The 16,695-nt window shown below is 43.7% G+C and overlaps 1 protein-coding gene across 1 annotated transcript in view; it reads right to left on the reverse strand.

The window, feature by feature from the left end:
* The window catches only part of col4a3 (collagen, type IV, alpha 3), a 54,932-nt gene that overhangs the window by 13,336 nt on the left and 24,901 nt on the right, over positions 1-16,695 (reverse strand). The window contains exons 14-40 of the mRNA XM_062552773.1: positions 16,112-16,156; positions 15,742-15,804; positions 15,547-15,591; positions 15,239-15,292; positions 14,773-14,814; positions 13,818-13,899; positions 13,169-13,204; positions 12,324-12,488; positions 11,607-11,696; positions 11,309-11,404; positions 10,520-10,590; positions 10,049-10,237; positions 8,766-8,931; positions 7,972-8,064; positions 7,701-7,805; positions 7,513-7,607; positions 7,070-7,220; positions 6,766-6,879; positions 6,413-6,580; positions 3,653-3,742; positions 3,317-3,451; positions 2,922-3,020; positions 2,648-2,737; positions 2,175-2,314; positions 1,496-1,622; positions 1,153-1,233; positions 738-839 (exon numbers count right to left, since the gene is read on the reverse strand). Coding sequence (XP_062408757.1) covers positions 738-839; positions 1,153-1,233; positions 1,496-1,622; positions 2,175-2,314; positions 2,648-2,737; positions 2,922-3,020; positions 3,317-3,451; positions 3,653-3,742; positions 6,413-6,580; positions 6,766-6,879; positions 7,070-7,220; positions 7,513-7,607; positions 7,701-7,805; positions 7,972-8,064; positions 8,766-8,931; positions 10,049-10,237; positions 10,520-10,590; positions 11,309-11,404; positions 11,607-11,696; positions 12,324-12,488; positions 13,169-13,204; positions 13,818-13,899; positions 14,773-14,814; positions 15,239-15,292; positions 15,547-15,591; positions 15,742-15,804; positions 16,112-16,156 — 2,734 coding nt within the window. The remainder of the gene's footprint in view (positions 1-737; positions 840-1,152; positions 1,234-1,495; positions 1,623-2,174; positions 2,315-2,647; positions 2,738-2,921; positions 3,021-3,316; positions 3,452-3,652; positions 3,743-6,412; positions 6,581-6,765; positions 6,880-7,069; positions 7,221-7,512; positions 7,608-7,700; positions 7,806-7,971; positions 8,065-8,765; positions 8,932-10,048; positions 10,238-10,519; positions 10,591-11,308; positions 11,405-11,606; positions 11,697-12,323; positions 12,489-13,168; positions 13,205-13,817; positions 13,900-14,772; positions 14,815-15,238; positions 15,293-15,546; positions 15,592-15,741; positions 15,805-16,111; positions 16,157-16,695) is intronic.

Here is a 16,695-nt window from a genome sequence, read left to right on the forward strand (position 1 = left end):
ATAAGAGGCCAAAGTAAAATAGATGTAATTTAAACACATATAATCCTGTGCTAGACAAGTCTGTTTGGTATATTGTCCTCAATATACAGTAGGACTTGTAACTGATATTGTCACAGTTTGCAGGGAAACACAGGGCAAAGAAAGGCAAGGCAAAGCTAGAATGAAGAGAATCTTTACTTGAACAAAGCAGACGAACAACAACATGAGAAAACCATAGAAAGAGAGAGTTGCAACACTCTTTGATGTTGCTGCCACATGATCAAAAGCTCCAAAAACCTGAGTGCTAAAAGCTAAATGGCTGAATCACAGGAGGGTGGGATGTATTATATGTAAGGGTTCAGATGCAAAAGCCTCTAAATCCGTCTGACCACTTTTCTTTTAAATGAGCATTTTGTATCAGGCTCCTATAGGGCTTCGCCTACAAATCAATATTTCAGACCAGGAAGAGTATGATATTTAGTGAGTTTTGAAGCTAAATTATTGAATTAACTTACACTATATGTGAAGAGCATTCACTCACCATCATTATCTCATTTTTGACAAAAGTGGATTTAGAGGCTTTTGCATCTGAACTCTTGTAATGTATTGTAAAAAGACCATCTTCTAAAATGGATTGTACGCGTCACAAACAGAGCGATTCAGTTACGGACCTAGTGTAGCTTGCTACTCTACGTATGTCCATGCTTCTGTGATTGTGTGTGGGTGAAGGTGGGGATGTGTGGAGGATAACATCTTACCCCCTATATCGCCCTTCTCTCCTGCTGGCCCTGGAATCCCATCCCTGCCTTGGTTCCCTCTGACCCCCGGAGGACCTGGGTCCCCTGGCCGGCCGTCCGTCCCTGCAGTCAGAGATGGAGGTGAGGAGGAGGAGGAGGAGGAGGAGGTGGAGGAGGAGGTGGAGGAGGAGGAGGAGGAGGAGGTGGAGGAGGAGGAGGTGGAGGGGAGGAGAAAAGAAGGAATTATGAATAGTGGAGAAAACACAAGACACAACCACAAACAACACCTTTCATGTGCACAACCCATTCTCCCATCAGTCTCTGCTGTGGCAAGACTGACATTGTGACATTGTTTTTAGTTTTGAAATGGGGGGGGGAAAGGTTTTAGTTTGGTTTCTGTTCGGAACTGTCGTCGTAATATTTCTCCGAAACACACCTGGGAGGCCACCTGGTCCCGGAAGGCCGCGAGAACCTGGAGGGCCATCGCTGCCCTTCTCTCCGCCCCGTCCTGGAGGACCTGAGAGAGATAGGAGGAGAGAGTGTGGGATCGGGAAGAGAGCGCATCTGTGCAAGATGATCTAACTTACAAGAAACTTAAATGCAATTAAAAAATAACTACTGTGTGTATGTGCATTCGTAGGGCAACAACTTGCTGTGCTGTGCTGTGCTGTTCTGTGTGTGTGTGTGTGTGTGTGTGTGTGTGTGTGTGTGTGTGTGTGTGTGTGTGCTTGTGTGCTTGTGTGCTTGTGTGTGTGCTTGTGTGTGGGTAAGGCTCTTACCTGGCAGTCCTGGTAGCCCAGTAACACCTTTCTCTCCAGACAACCCCTTGAAGCCAGGACGACCGGATCCCCCTGAAGAGCCCTTGGGGCCTCTCAGCCCCCTCCCGCCAGGGTACCCCGAATCCCCCTGACGAAGGGAGAAATGGTCACGAGAAGATGAGAAGTAAAGAACACCACACCGAGAGATAAATATCTGAAATTTGTACGTTGGCCTGATGATAGTCGAGTTTTGATCATTTAAAGTATCAAACAACCATGTGCATGCAGGTGCACAAACAATATGTTGATCTACTGTATACAGTCATTCCAATCACAGTTCCAACCAAATTACAATTCATATCCCAAAGGTCCAGCTTCAGAGAGTAAAAGTCCAATCATGTATTGATTCTACCTGTGCACTTAACACAGGTGACAATTAACACAATTAACCGCTCTACCTGGCTGAAGAGTTGAGCTAATCAGCTGCTTTAAGTGAATGGTTGGCACAGATACTGTATGTGGTAGGACTTTAACTTTCTGAAGCTGGACTCAAACCTCTGACAGTACATGCATGTGATCTATACAGTCATTCCAATCACAGCTCCATCCAACCAAATTACAATTCATATCCTCTATCCTCTATCTGTTGAGATGAAAGACGGTGTTGCTAAGCCTTTGTACACAGCACATGTTTTGTTACCCTTTCTCCTTTCTGGCCCTTGGAACCTGGTCCAGGTGGGCTTGTGCTTCCTTTGGGGCCTTTGATCCCCTTCTGTCCTGGAACTCCTGCTGGTCCCTCTGAGCCTGAGGAGCCTTTTTCACCTTTCTGTCCATTCATACCTAAGAAAGAATGAACATGGGTTAATACAGGTGACATACTCTCTCTCTCTATGTGTGTGTGTGTGTGTGTGTGTGTGTGTGTGTGTGAGTGTGTATTAACACTGGAGATGCCTGAGAGTCAGCATCGCAACCTAAATCCATATATGTATTCCATAAATACACCATGACTTACGGTTACGGTTTATAACATTGTGTGAGTTTAATTTCAAAAATTTTTTTTTTTGAACATTTTGACCCTGATAGCAAACGTTCATCATACATGACCGTGTGGAATCTTGGACTTGAGCTTGGACTTGAGCTCTCATGTGTGCTTGTGTATTAAATGCCTGTTACCTGGAAAGCCAATCAGTCCTGGAGACCCACTATCCCCATTTACACCAGGAGATCCCGGCAAACCATCTGCACCAGGATCACCGATGGGACCTGCGCAGAAAATGAAATGAGGAGGACGTGAAAAGGGTAGAATGAGGGAGAGATGTCGAGAGAAAAGACAAGAATGAAGAAAATAGAAGAACATGAATGAGGGGGGGGGGGGGGGGGGGTGTACAATGTGTGTGAGAGAGTGTATGAGTTGGGGAGAGCTGTGTATTGATGTTGTGTTGGCTACCTGGTGGGCCAGTGCTTCCTGGTAACCCGTTTTTGCCATTGATTCCATCGAATCCCACAGCGCCCGGCGCACCTCTGTCTCCAGTAGGACCAGGAGGACCTACAGAGCACACACGTGGAGCACAGCATGGGAAACACATACAGTAGAGGCAAAGGCATTAGCTGAAAGTGTGCACAGACCTATCCTCCATGAAACAACCCTTTTGACGTCTCCTTGTTTATCTTTTTGCACCTGGGTAGTTTCCTTAATTTACTACACAGTGTTTGAATAAGGGGAACCATCTTTTCAAACAAACATAGAATACAGTGGAGATAGGGGCAAACAGACTGTAAAATAGGAGACATGAAGATGGATCATTATATTTTTTACGCTATATTTCCAACATGAAAACTCACCTGTTGGCCCTGGATCTCCGTTGTCCCCTGGCATAGGCACAGTCCGGTCCTCCCCTTTGAGTCCTAGAGCCCCCCTGTCTCCAGGTTGACCTCGGAGACCTGGGGTTCCAATTGCGCCATCGATACCAGGCTGGCCTGTTGAGCATTCTATACTGTCAGCATGATCTTGAACCTCTACCAGTTGTCTCAAAAACAATAACTGTCAAGGTCATCATTCATCATCCATCATCCATCAATTTGGCCAACGTCATCTACATTAGAATGTAAGTGGTAAGACCGAGGTCAATCAATAAGTAAAGCAAAAAATACACGACACAAAAAGGGCATGGATCTCACCTCGAGGTCCAGGTGGCCCATCTTGTCCAGGGTTGCCACTTGGTCCTGGTGGCCCAACTGGGCCTGGACTTCCTTGGTTTCCCCGACTGCCTGAACACAATTGCAACACATCAGCAATCATTTTGTGTGTGTGTGTGTGTGTGTGTGTGTATATATATATATATACAGTATATATGTGTGTATGTATTTCATGTATGTGTGTATAGTCAAAATAGCTACACATTGTAAGATATTTAGTGGGTCTATTGCCGCTATCCATTTGTCTCATAAGTCTCGTACGCCCACCTGTACGACATACGAATGAGAGGCTAGCGCAAACGCTGGGGTTTGTAGCCTTTTCTGGAAGAACATGGATGCCACCAGGGCAGCAGCTGTCTCTTAGTGCTGGACATTTGTCTAGAACATGAGAACACGTCCCTCATTCTCCGTTGTTGGTTATGGTCAATGTGAATTAATAATAAAAACATTTTTAGTATCAATTTTGCCTATTTCAATTTCAACAAGTGCTATCGCATTTTTCTCCAGCCACAATGGGCATTCAGCAGGCTAGCTAGTCATTAAAGTGCATGCAAATGCACTCTACTGTTATCCGATATCTTCTTCTTATTTTTCTTATAACGAATTTGTGCGTCTAATTCAGCCTCAACTGTTTAACATAGAAACTTCATTCAAACTGTGTCACGTAGATCGTACTTCTGTGACTTCAGCTATGTTTTTTTCAACTTTGTAACTTTTATACATTTTGAACTATGAATTGAAAACTATTAAAAATTTCTCCATAGACTTAACATTGCGCCGCCATGTTGGATACCAACAACCAGCTACTTCACGGGCATGGTAGGCTAGTCCTTGGCTAACTAGCATAGCTATGACTAGCATTAGCTGCGCAAGCCCATTTGACACAACAGGGTCGTTTATGAGGGTTAATTCCGAAAGACTGAAACCTGAGTTCTGAGCTATAAATATGCATACATAACCAGTTCATTGCAGGATTCTGGGAGCCAATCAGATTGTAGGATTCCAACAGCCAATCAGATTGCAGGAATCCAACAGCCAATCAGTTTGCAAGATTCCAACAGCCAATCAGATTGCAGGATTCTGGGAGCCAATCAAATTGCAGGATTCTGGGGGCCAATCAGATTGCAGGATTCCAACAACCAATCAGATTGCAGGATTCCAGGAGCCAATCAGATTGCAGGATTCCAACAGCCAATCAGATTGCAGGATTCCTGGAACCAATCAGATTGCAGGATTCCAACAGCCAATCAGATTGCAGGATTCTGGGAGCCAATCAAATCGCAGGATTCTGGGAGCCAATCAAATTGTAGGATTCTGGGGGGCAATCAGATTGCAGGATTCCAACAGCCAATCAGATTGCAGGATTCTGGGGGCCAATCAGATTGCAGGATTCCAACAGCCAATCAGATTGCAGGATTCTGGGAGCCAATCATATTGCAGGATTCTGGGAGCCAATCAAATTGCAGGATTCTGGGGGCCAATCAGATTGCAGGATTCCAACAGCCAATCAGATTGCAGGATTCTGGGGGCCAATCAGATTGCAGGATTCCAACAGCCAATCAGATTGCAGGATTCTGGGAGCCAATCAGATTGCAGGATTCCAACAACCAATCAGATTGCAGGATTCCAACAGCCAATCAGATTGCAGGATTCTGGGAGCCAATCAAATTGCAGGATTCTGGGTGGTTTCCCATTTATGGGACAAAAAGGGCTTTTTCCTCCATTACGTGAGGCCGCGGTGTGAATTATAAACAAGAAACCTATGGTATTTCGAACAAGATCGGCTAGCCAAAACAATAACACTAGATGAAAACATTTAGGCTACTATGCTATAAACTAGAGTCTGAGGCTAACCAGAGCCCATTTGGGCTAACTGTCATGGCTAAGAAAACAGACACTAACAGGACTGCAGGGTTCATACTGTATTGCCCCTGGCTGCAGCAATTAAATGTATGGGACTAAAACAGATGGGGTTGAGAAACTTTTTCCCACAGGTTTCTTAGAGAAGGAACCAGCCCTCAACGCATAGCTAGTACCTACCAAAGATGGGGCGCTGACACGCACACGCCAGGCAGGGTTTTGTTATCCTCAGCATGTCTACTAGGCAAAAGGCTGGATGTAACGTTGTCGTCAAAATACACAAAACACGTAGTGATGTCGTGAGAGGTTTCTCTTTGTAGCAGGCGGGGTGTAGGGTACACAACAGCCAAACGTGGGTTTTTTATTTTAGAGTACTCTTTCCCAAAAAATAGTTAAATGAAAAATAGTAAATCCAACTCCAAAAAGCTTACTTCACAAGGTCTTGAAAACTTAGGAGCTTTTAAGATGTCAGTCTCTCTTCACAAACGCTTTCTCGCTCTCAGTGGCCGTGTCCGTGAAATGCCGCAAGAAAGTTGGGTAATTTACACTTTCCAACTCGGGTGGGGGACTTACGAGACAAATGGATTGCAGGGTATCTCCACTCAAGATAGCATGCCAGTTTAGAACACCTTACATTAGTAAGTGGATAAATAATGATAAATAATGATAAATAATAGCAACTCCAAAAACCAAATGAAACACAAACACTTTGTGTGTGTATTGAAAAACGCCCAATAAATAGTTTAATGGTCTCCTGCTGACAAGCTTGAATAGCAACTCCAAGCACTAAAGGTGTCAATGCAGGTTGGCGCAAGTTGCATTTGTATACATATACGGGTATGTGGTGTGTGCATGTGTGTGTGTTTACGCCATGTGTTCTACCTGGTCTTCCTTGTTTGCCATCTTCACCCCTGAAGCCCTTTAGTCCAGTTGCACCTTTGGGACCAGGTATTCCAGGAAACCCTGGGATTCCAAACTGGCCCTGGTTCCCTGGGAAACCTTTGCCTGGGGGACCAGGATACCCTGGATTACCTCGTTCTCCTGTTGGACCTGTAAATATATGAAAGGCAGACAGACCAAAAAATAGAAATAAACAGCTATTATAATGAACTTAAAAACTTGCAAACACAAGCTGAAAAGACCATTTTTAAAGAATCTTTCCCAAATCTTGTCAAAGATCTTGTAAGGATGTGTAAGGAGGCCCTTAATGGACAAAAAGGGCATTGTTTGCCTACCTGGGGGACCCTGAGGACCTCTGGGGCCAGTCTCTCCCGGAGCTCCTGCGCCTCCAGCCGTACAGTTCCCAGGAAAACCTTTTGGACCCTCAGGTCCACTTCCTCCAGGAGACCCTGACAAAAAAATATATTTTACAGTGAGCAGAAGTATGTAGTATTTTGCTGCAGCAATTGAGTAATCATTATGACCAGAAGAGTTCCAGGAATCAAACTGAAAACCTACTGGCTACTGCATACTACAACAGCTCCTTAGCCACTTAACAGCTTGTACTGTAACTGAATGTCTCAGACATGGAACACTTACCCATTTCTCCTGGGCTACCATTTCTTCCGGGGTCTCCTTTATGGCCTGGGTAGCCAGGGGGCCCTGAGTCACCCACAGGCCCAGGAGGCCCGTCATCCCCTTGGGCTCCCGGACGGCCTTTCAGCCCCATGGGGCCAAAGCCTCGCTCGCCCTGTACACCGGAACAGACATTTAGCATGGGTTTGACAGACACACACACACACACACACACACACACACACACACTCACTCTTAATATAAATGTGTTGAAAACTACACATCTCTGTGTCCAGATAGAGACAACACAGTTTGTGTTGTTTCCAATACGTTGTTTTTGTTATTTTTGTATGTGTTGTTTTTTAACACATCTCTGTGTCCAGATAGGGACAACTTAGTTTTAAGAGTACACACACACACACACACACACACACACACACGTCAACATACATATGAATGTGTCTTACCTCTTTCCCTGGCATCCCAGGAGGTCCGGAGGGTCCTGGGCGTCCAGGACTACCATACCCTGCCGGGCCTGCGGGCCCTATCTCACCTTCCTCACCTGAGAGAAAGAACACATAGCATGACACACACACACACACACACACACACACACACGCACACACAGTTTTTGAGTAACAAAAATCATGCAAACCTTTGGGTCCAATATTTCCTGGAGGGCCTTGTATAGAGTAACCCTTTTGTCCTTTGACGCCAAATAGACCAGGGAAACCTGGAAGACCAGGACTGCCAGGACTTCCTGAAACAGAACACACAGTCAACACCTTGTGTTAAAGTATATGTTCACAAAACCAACAATGCACAAGCCTGGAAAGCAATTGACATTTCTCAGGATAATACACAACATACATTTTCATGTACGGAAATACAAAAAGCCTGTGTGTATGTATGTGTGTTTTCTGCACCTGGGGTCCCTGGTTGACCAGGTTGGCCTTTAGGCCCGGGAGGACCAACATCCCCTGGTGTGGTAAATGTGGCTCCTGGCTCCCCTTTTGCGCCTACAAGAAACACGGCACCAAAGGATCAGAGATGTTTAAGTCAAGTCAAGTCAAGTCAAGTCAAGTCAAGTCAGGTCAAGTCACTTTATTTATAGCACATTTAAAACAACAGCCATTGGCCCAAAGTGCTTCACAGGTAGAGTTATCTTTTTAAAAAAAAAAAGCATCAACAGAAGGAGGATATACATAATAAGTGTCGAGCTGACAATAAGGCACAAGCCAGGAATAAAAGTTACAAAACTCATCAACTAGAGATGAACAATAGAATAAATGAGTAAATAAATAGACAAATAAATACATAAAAAAGGCTATTAAAGAGTCCAAAAATAAGAAAATACTAAAACCAAAGTGGCAAGATGACACTGGTACATCAGAATGAAAAAGTTACAGTACATCACTTTCCCAATGATGATGTTTAGAGAATACACTGGAGCTGGTACCACAACTCTAGACAGCAACAGCAACTTCATGCTGTTGCAATAAACCTCAATGTGTCTGTCAAAGTTACAGTACCATCAGGCACACTCCGTTCTGATTCTCATCACCATGACATGTACACACACACACACACACACACACACACACACACACACACACGCATACACACACACACACACACACACACACACACACACACACACACACACACACACACACACACACACACACACACACCTTCTTACGGCCACTTTCATAGGTACCTGCATCTCCAGGTGCACCTGGCAGACCCAGCACTCCAGTGTTCCCCTTGGGTCCCTGAGGGCCAGGGGGCCCCACCCCAAGGGCACCCTGGGAGCCAACGGGCCCCGGGCGGCCTGGAAGCCCAGGTGATCCTGGGGGGCCACGACCCCCCTTCTCCCCTTTGCTCTGGAGAGGTAGAATTAAAAGGTGGGCACAGACAGATACAGTGCTCAGCAAGTGAATACACCCATGCTAAAGTTGACTAAAAAGAGGAATAAGAAATCATCTTTTAGAAAGTGATCTTAATGTTTTAATTAAATAAATGAGGACAAATCCAAACTTTAAGGACACTAATTTAGATTTAAAAGGTGGTCACAGACAGATACAGTGCTCGGCAAGTGAATACATCCATGCTAAAGTTGACTAAAAAGAGGAATAAGAAATCATCTTTTTGAAAGTGATCTTAATGTTTTCATTAAATAAATGAGGAATAATCCAAACTTTAAGGATACTAATTTTCTTTGTAAATGAATAATGTCTCGTTAATAAATAAATGGTCAGTTTAGATGGTCAATAAGACCAGTTATTTCATGGATCCAGGATCCTATGTATCCTGATAAAGTTCCACTGGCCTTTGGAATTAGTATAGCTCCACATCATCACATACTCTTCACCATACCAAGAGATTGGCATGGTGTTTTTTTCAGTTAGCCTGATCTGATGCTCATTGAGCTCAATGCAAATCACTTACCTTTAGAAAAAAATCTGCCTGTCTCTGTATTCACTTATGCCGAGCACTGTAAGTAGCCATTTAATCAAAAATAGGCCAAAACAAAAACATCCCAGAAGTGTTTTTTTTTCTTTTTAATTGCTGTAAATGTTGCAGTTTTGTCCCTATAGGACATACATGAGAAAGTTGGTTAACTTATAAGGCCCTATCATACACATGCCATATCTCTTACATGTCTTTGCTAGTTTATGACCAATGCAGTTATCATCATCCCCAGAATGAGGATGTGTGTGAAAGAGAGACAGGGGATGCTGAGGAGGAGGCTCATGTATATAGCTACAGTAGGGTTGCAAAGGGGCAAAACAGCTTCCAGAGACTTTCCATGGGAAGTTAAGCTGAGCAATTTTGGAAATATTCCAAGTTGAAAACCTTCATGGAATTAAAAGAAATTATCAGAACTAATGGAATTTGCAGAAATTATCAGGCATATCAGGAGCCCAGGAGGTTATGCAAATTGGGACCATGTGACCAGACCAAGAGCTGCCCTCCTCAAAATGGCTCTTGCTCACTAACCGGCTCTCCTTTGTCCCCTGGCAAACCACTCGGACCCGGGAGGCCTGAGGCTCCATCTATTCCTTCTGGACCAGGGGGACCAAACGCTCCACGATCTCCAGGGTCACCCTTCTCATGTGGTGGCACCCCGATAACAGTTTCCCCACTAGGCCCTGCAGCACCCTTCACACCAGGGTTTCCAGTTGAGCCCTGCAGGAAATGTTATAATAAAATAAGTGACGGGACAAAAAAACATAACGTTTGACCTCTGAGTAAGAATGAGGACATACTGAGGGCCATTATGGACATCATGATTCCCATCAATTTTTCACAAAGTAATGTGTAGTTGTCTCCAGTTGTCCTAAAACTGTTTTCACGGCTTTTCCATTGACTGGTATTTGATGAGGTGTCTCTTGAGATACAATGTGGTATAGACAAAGCTAGCTGGGAATTATTTTATTATTTTTTCACAGATTTTGTTAACACGCTCACCTGTGACCCAGGGGAACCAGGCAATCCGATCACACCCTGATCGCCTTTTAGTCCTGTGAATCCTGGCCTTCCTGAAGTTGTATGAGGTATCAGAACACACACAAAAGCAGGGATTAGGAAAATCGGTAACACTTTACTTGACGGGTTCGTTCATAACACATTCATAACAGCTGTCATGAACTGCACATGAAGCATTCATGACTGTTTCATGAAACATGACTCAACATTCATACCAACCCTTTCATGAATGTGGAAGACAAAACGTCAAAAACGTGTCAAAAGTTAAACAATCGCGGTAACACTTTACTTGACGGGTTCGTTCATTACACATTCATAACAGCTGTCATGAACTGCTCATGAAGCATCCATGATTGTTTCATGAAGCATGCTCAACATTCATACCAATTCATACAACATTCATGTTGGTATGAATGTTGAGTCATGTTTATGAATCAGTCATAAATGCTTCATGTGCAGTTCATGACAGCTGTTATGAATGTGTTATGAATTAACCTGTCAAGTACAGTGTTACCGGAAAATCATTCAGGTGATTTGGTTGTGTATGACGATAAGCCCAGCTCTTCAGAGAACATCTCCTCTCATAGCACTACTAATTGCACTCATTGATGCACTTATTACACTCATTGATGTACTTATTGTGGTTTTGTTAGAAGTGCTCTAAAAAGCTTAAATGTTTTTACCATGTTGTAAGTCGCTTTGGTTAAAAAGCGTCAGCCAAATGTAATGTAATGTAATGTAATAAGCTAATGCCTTTGAGTTACATCTCACCTGATTGCCCAGGTGGACCAGGAGCTCCCTTCGGACCCTTGGGTCCAAAAGTTGGTCCACGATCAACGCAAACATAGCATAACTCTCCCTTGTCACCTGAGAGAACACGGAAAAGTGGGAAAGAGGAGAGGTGCATATGCAAAAGAGTCACTGTCTCAGCACTATATGACAATATGATATGAATATGAAAAGTGTAAAAATTGGAGAGAGAGGGGGGGGGGGAGGGAGAAGAAGATGAAAATAAACATATTTGACAAGATTTGGATGGACAGGTCAGTGAGCAGATAACTTCACCTACCCGGAAATCCCATGCCACCTTTGGGTCCTGATGGGCCCTGCATGCCCTTTCTTCCTGGAGGTCCTCGCTCTCCTTTACCCAATGTCATATCTGCAGAAGAAAGACATGCACGAAAAATCTCAAATTAACTCTTCAGTGCTCACAGTACCTAATTCTAATCCAAGATTATGCATCTAATCTACAGTACTTCTAATCCAGGACACTCTTGCTAAATTCCGCTGATTACGCCTCACGGTCGTCTAGCTGTCTGTTCAGAAGGGCATTTCATTAACCACTACTGAACTACATTTCAATCACTTTCCTTTTAATCAAAGTCCTTTTAGACAAGTCCATCCACTCTGTGGCCATATTGCAAACAACTATTCAAGTACTCATACTGTATATGGTTATGGTTATGGTTATGGTGGTGGTGCTAAGCAGACGCTTTTGTCCAAAGTGACATACAAACAAAAGAACACAATAATTAAATTTAGCAGTTGATCATACTATAGTGTCGACTAAGGAGAATAGCTACTTAAACAATAAATAGTGTCAATATAAGCAATCCAATGAAAATAAAACAATGACTAAATAGGAGAATAGTAATTAGACAATAAAGTCATTCAAATATGAACCAATACCTATTACCCTTACAGTTATTTTATGAAAGGTTTGAAATTTCTTTTGGTGCAGAGTTGCCAAATCTATAAGCCAAATATATAACCAAATATCAATGACCTGCTTTTCCTTTTGGTCCAGGGAAACCCTTTGTCCCTGGATCTCCTGGGGGTCCGTCTGGGCCAGGAGGGCCTGGATATGAGGGGCCAGGATCCCCCTTCTCTCCTTTCCGACCAGGAATGCCAGGGGCCCCAGGCTTACCGTCAGGCCCAATGATGTTTTCCGCTAGAGAACCACAAACAAGCGGACAAGTGAGCACTGCATGTGTATGGACAGTATAAGCATGTACAGTTTAGGGATGGACGGCACGGCATTCGGGTGTCAGAAGTTAATGCAGGTGGTATTGCAGGTGGAACACATGTTATGAACTGCACCAAATCTCATGTGTATGATTAACCTGACATCCTCTGGGAGTATGCCAAGTTTTGTGGAATTTCATCCACAAATTTCATCGGCTATAAAATAAATGTGACTGTACACCCATCGGCCTGCAGAAGGAGCTATTGAGCGAGGGGTTACTGGTTAAGAATGGTACGGTCACACACTAACACACACACACGTACGCACACACACATCCACAGATTCATACGCACAGATACACACAAACACACACACACACACACACACACACATATGCATACACACACGCACATACACACACACGCGCGCGCACACACACACACACACACACACACACACACTTATACACAAAAGCAAACATGCATGCACTCATTTATATACACATGAGCTGCAAGAGTAGAAGATATATGCATATAAATTGCACAAATAGGAGTTACAGGGGGAAAAAAGTTGACAAGTCAATTTATTTATGTGGAGAGATTGTGCTGAGCGGCGGTCATATTGTGTATCACTATGCAGTGCATCTATTTTTTTTCTTTTCTTACCTGGTTCGCCTTTCATCCCGGGAAACCCAGGTGGACCTAAAATCAGAAAGAAATTCCTCTATATTCAGGCACAAAGGCATAATGTGTAATACAAAGGCATTGTGTGTGCATTAATTGTACATCCACGCTGGACAAAAACCTCTCATGTAACACCATCATAACTGAAGAGTACACAGTTAGCGAGACCATACAGTATATACCATGACAGAAACATAGACTAAGCAAAGATCATTGCCCAGGCCTCCCAACAGGGGTGGATATTGTGGCTTCACAAGTAAAAAGTCTTCCCACATATTGCTTCTGTCAGTATGCTCAACACGAATCAATGAGCTAATCGCTAATTAGCTAATCAGCCTGAAGGTCTGAAGACCTCTTAAGCAGCCAATATAAAGACCTCTGTGTGACCTGTGTAACTTTACATGAAGCAGCCAATCATCCGCCACTTTAGATCTCTTCACACAAAGCTACTAAGACGATTTACTAAGATTTATTTCTTTGGGTATCAGAATTTGGCAAAGAAACATAATACATTTTTCAGTAGGATAGGAGAATTTTGGTCGGTGCCATAAAAACATTGACGTTCGGTGCCCAGGCCTATATGCTCCTGCTTTTCCTTGACCATGTGTGTGTGGGTGCTGCTGGTGTGTACCTGCTGTTCCGGTTGGACCTGACGGACCAGGGGATCCAGGCACCCCTTGACTTCCTTTGATCCCGTTGGTGATATGGACCACCTGAAGCACAGAGAAACCTCCGAGTAAGAAGCGTAAGAACCATCATGGTGGTCCCATCGAGGAGGGTTAGAGTGCCCATGGGACCACATATTATACCGAGCCTGATTCACTCCACACACTGCCACATGCAACATATCATTTAGGGTCAAATTACAAATTTGGGTTGTGGTCTTTTTTTGTATTCAGCATTAACCGAATGTGTGTTTATTTCAACATGCGTTCAAGACACCACTTTACTAATTTGCACTTGCACTTGATGTGTTCATATAAGATTATTATTGCACAGCACTGCTAGTCATGTTTTACTCTGTAGTCTGTTAACAAAACCACAAAGCCCCCAGACCACATCTGACTCTCAACTAAAATTCAGGGCCAGAATACATGTTTGCTAAATACAGTGCCTCCTACAGGTTAAAGGGCAGCACGTTTTATGTGTGCCCTCACAATGGATCCACAAGTCCACATACCAAGAACAACAATGCTTTGCACTGCTGTGAGCTTGATCAAGCAAACTAATAAAGGCAGAGCTGGGGACATGGAGGATCACTGCAGTCATTATCTCACAATATCTGATTTTGAACTGGACCCATCACAGCACCCACTGTGTTACATTATAATACACTCTTAAAGCGAATGTGTTGTCCCTATCTGGACACAGAGATGTGTTAAGAAAACAATGCAAGTTGCAAGTGTTGTTTTCAATGCAAGTTGTGTTATTTACAACACATGTACGCACATGTGCAACAAATAAAAACTGTGTTGTCCCTATGTGGACATAGAGATGTGATTAAAAAAAACAAAACAATGCAAGTTATGTTGTCTTCAACACATTAGTTTTAAGAGTATAGCAGGAGATAAACAACAGTAACTTACATCTCCTGGAGGACCAGTGGGACCAAGATCACCTTTTTCCCCCTGCAGTAGCACACACACACAACAAATCAATTGCACATACACAAATATACACAACCTTACACTTCACACATTCTTATATAATTACGAATATACCGTATGAAATAGAACCTGACTCCATGGTTAACCATATACAATATAAACACACAATACAAAGGCACCAACATGAGTGACATGCCAATACTTTCTGTCACTTGCCCATGGACACCAGTGCAGACCGTTTCAACTGACAAGCATTTGATAAACAATGGATGTTACTGAGTGGCACTGACAAAAAATAGAACTGAATCGTACTCTATAGGTGGCAGCGAACGGTGCCAGTGGTAGTGTGTGTGGTAATGTTGAAAACAATGGAATCTAAGTAATCAAATGCCGAAAGCAGTGTTTTCCTCTGAGTGTGTGTTCTATCCTTGGACGGGTCACTCACCGGGGGCCCGTCAATCCCTGGAGGGCCTGGGGGACCCGTCATACCTCCCTCCCCCTGAGGACACACACACACACACACACAACATAATGTTCAGTTCAATGGACACACATACATACATACACACACGCGCACACACACACACACACACACACACACACACACACACACACACATACTGTACACACATACACATGCAAATACAGTACACGCACACAAACACAGACACACACAGATTCATACTAACACTATTACACAGACAGACATACACGCACAAAGAAAACTCAAAGGAATCTCCTTTTTCCCATTACCTGTAAGCCATAGGCTCCTGGCGTGCCTTCCTTCCCAGGTTTCCCCTGAAAAAAAAATTACATTAATGTACAGAAACAGAATACTGTAGTATACAGCATGTCATATATATTTGTGTGTGTGTGTGTGTGTGTGTGTGTGTGTGTGTGTGTGTCTGTGTCTGTGTTTGTGCGTGTGGTACAGTATTATGCCATTACCGGACCGCCAGGTTCTCCTTGGTCTCCTTTAATGCCCTGATATCCGGGGGCTCCGGTGAACCCCTGCAGGGGCAGAAATACATTTCAATTTCACATTTATCAATACTATATACAGTACTATATGTTAATGTAGCCCAATGTTGGAACCTGCACCAAGAGCAGTACTGAAAACCAATTCCACTCAACCACTCCCCCGCCCACATTTTTCCTACTGGTCAGGGATCGAACCGCGCTATTGTGGTGCTATTAGTGAGGTGTTATGGGCATGGATGAGGTAACACACATGGTACTGTTATTACAGAAGCATGACTGTACTATAAAAGCGAAGGGGACATCTAACAACAGATACATGTAGAAAGTGTGCACTTACCTGCTGTCCTGGGTAACCATTTGGCCCAACATCTCCTGGTTCTCCCTGTGAACAATCAATGTTAAACTTCTGAATAAGTGTGAAGATGTATGTGTGTGTATGTGTGAGTGTGTGTGTGTGTGTGTGTGTGTGTGTGTGCTAGACATGAGACCTACAGCTATCTTGGTCACAAGTTCAACATCGCTGGTGAATGGAGTCAGCAAGTGACAGACATGGCACAACACTACATGAGTAACCTGGAGCTCATTGACACATCACCTCTCCCCGTTGTCTTTAAGCTGCAAGCAGTAAGGGACATAGCATTCTCCAAAATTCAACATCTATTTTCAAATGTCCACATTCCACAGAAGGTCCTTCATGAAATGGACAGTAAAACTGTACAGGTGGTGAGGAAATGGCTCGCTCTTAACACACACTCTACAAGATGTTTCATCTTTCAGAGGCGGCAGGATGGGGGCTTGGGGGTTCCCAACTGCATGTGGGCCTATACAGCTGCCAGACAATCCCATCTAACCACCATGTTAAACAGTGACAACACCCGTGTGAGACAAATGGCCAGAGCCTCCCTACTGCTAGACTTAAAA

Source organism: Sardina pilchardus, chromosome 13 (genome assembly GCF_963854185.1).
Source record: "Sardina pilchardus chromosome 13, fSarPil1.1, whole genome shotgun sequence".
In the NCBI taxonomy this organism is placed as follows: domain Eukaryota; kingdom Metazoa; phylum Chordata; class Actinopteri; order Clupeiformes; family Clupeidae; genus Sardina; species Sardina pilchardus.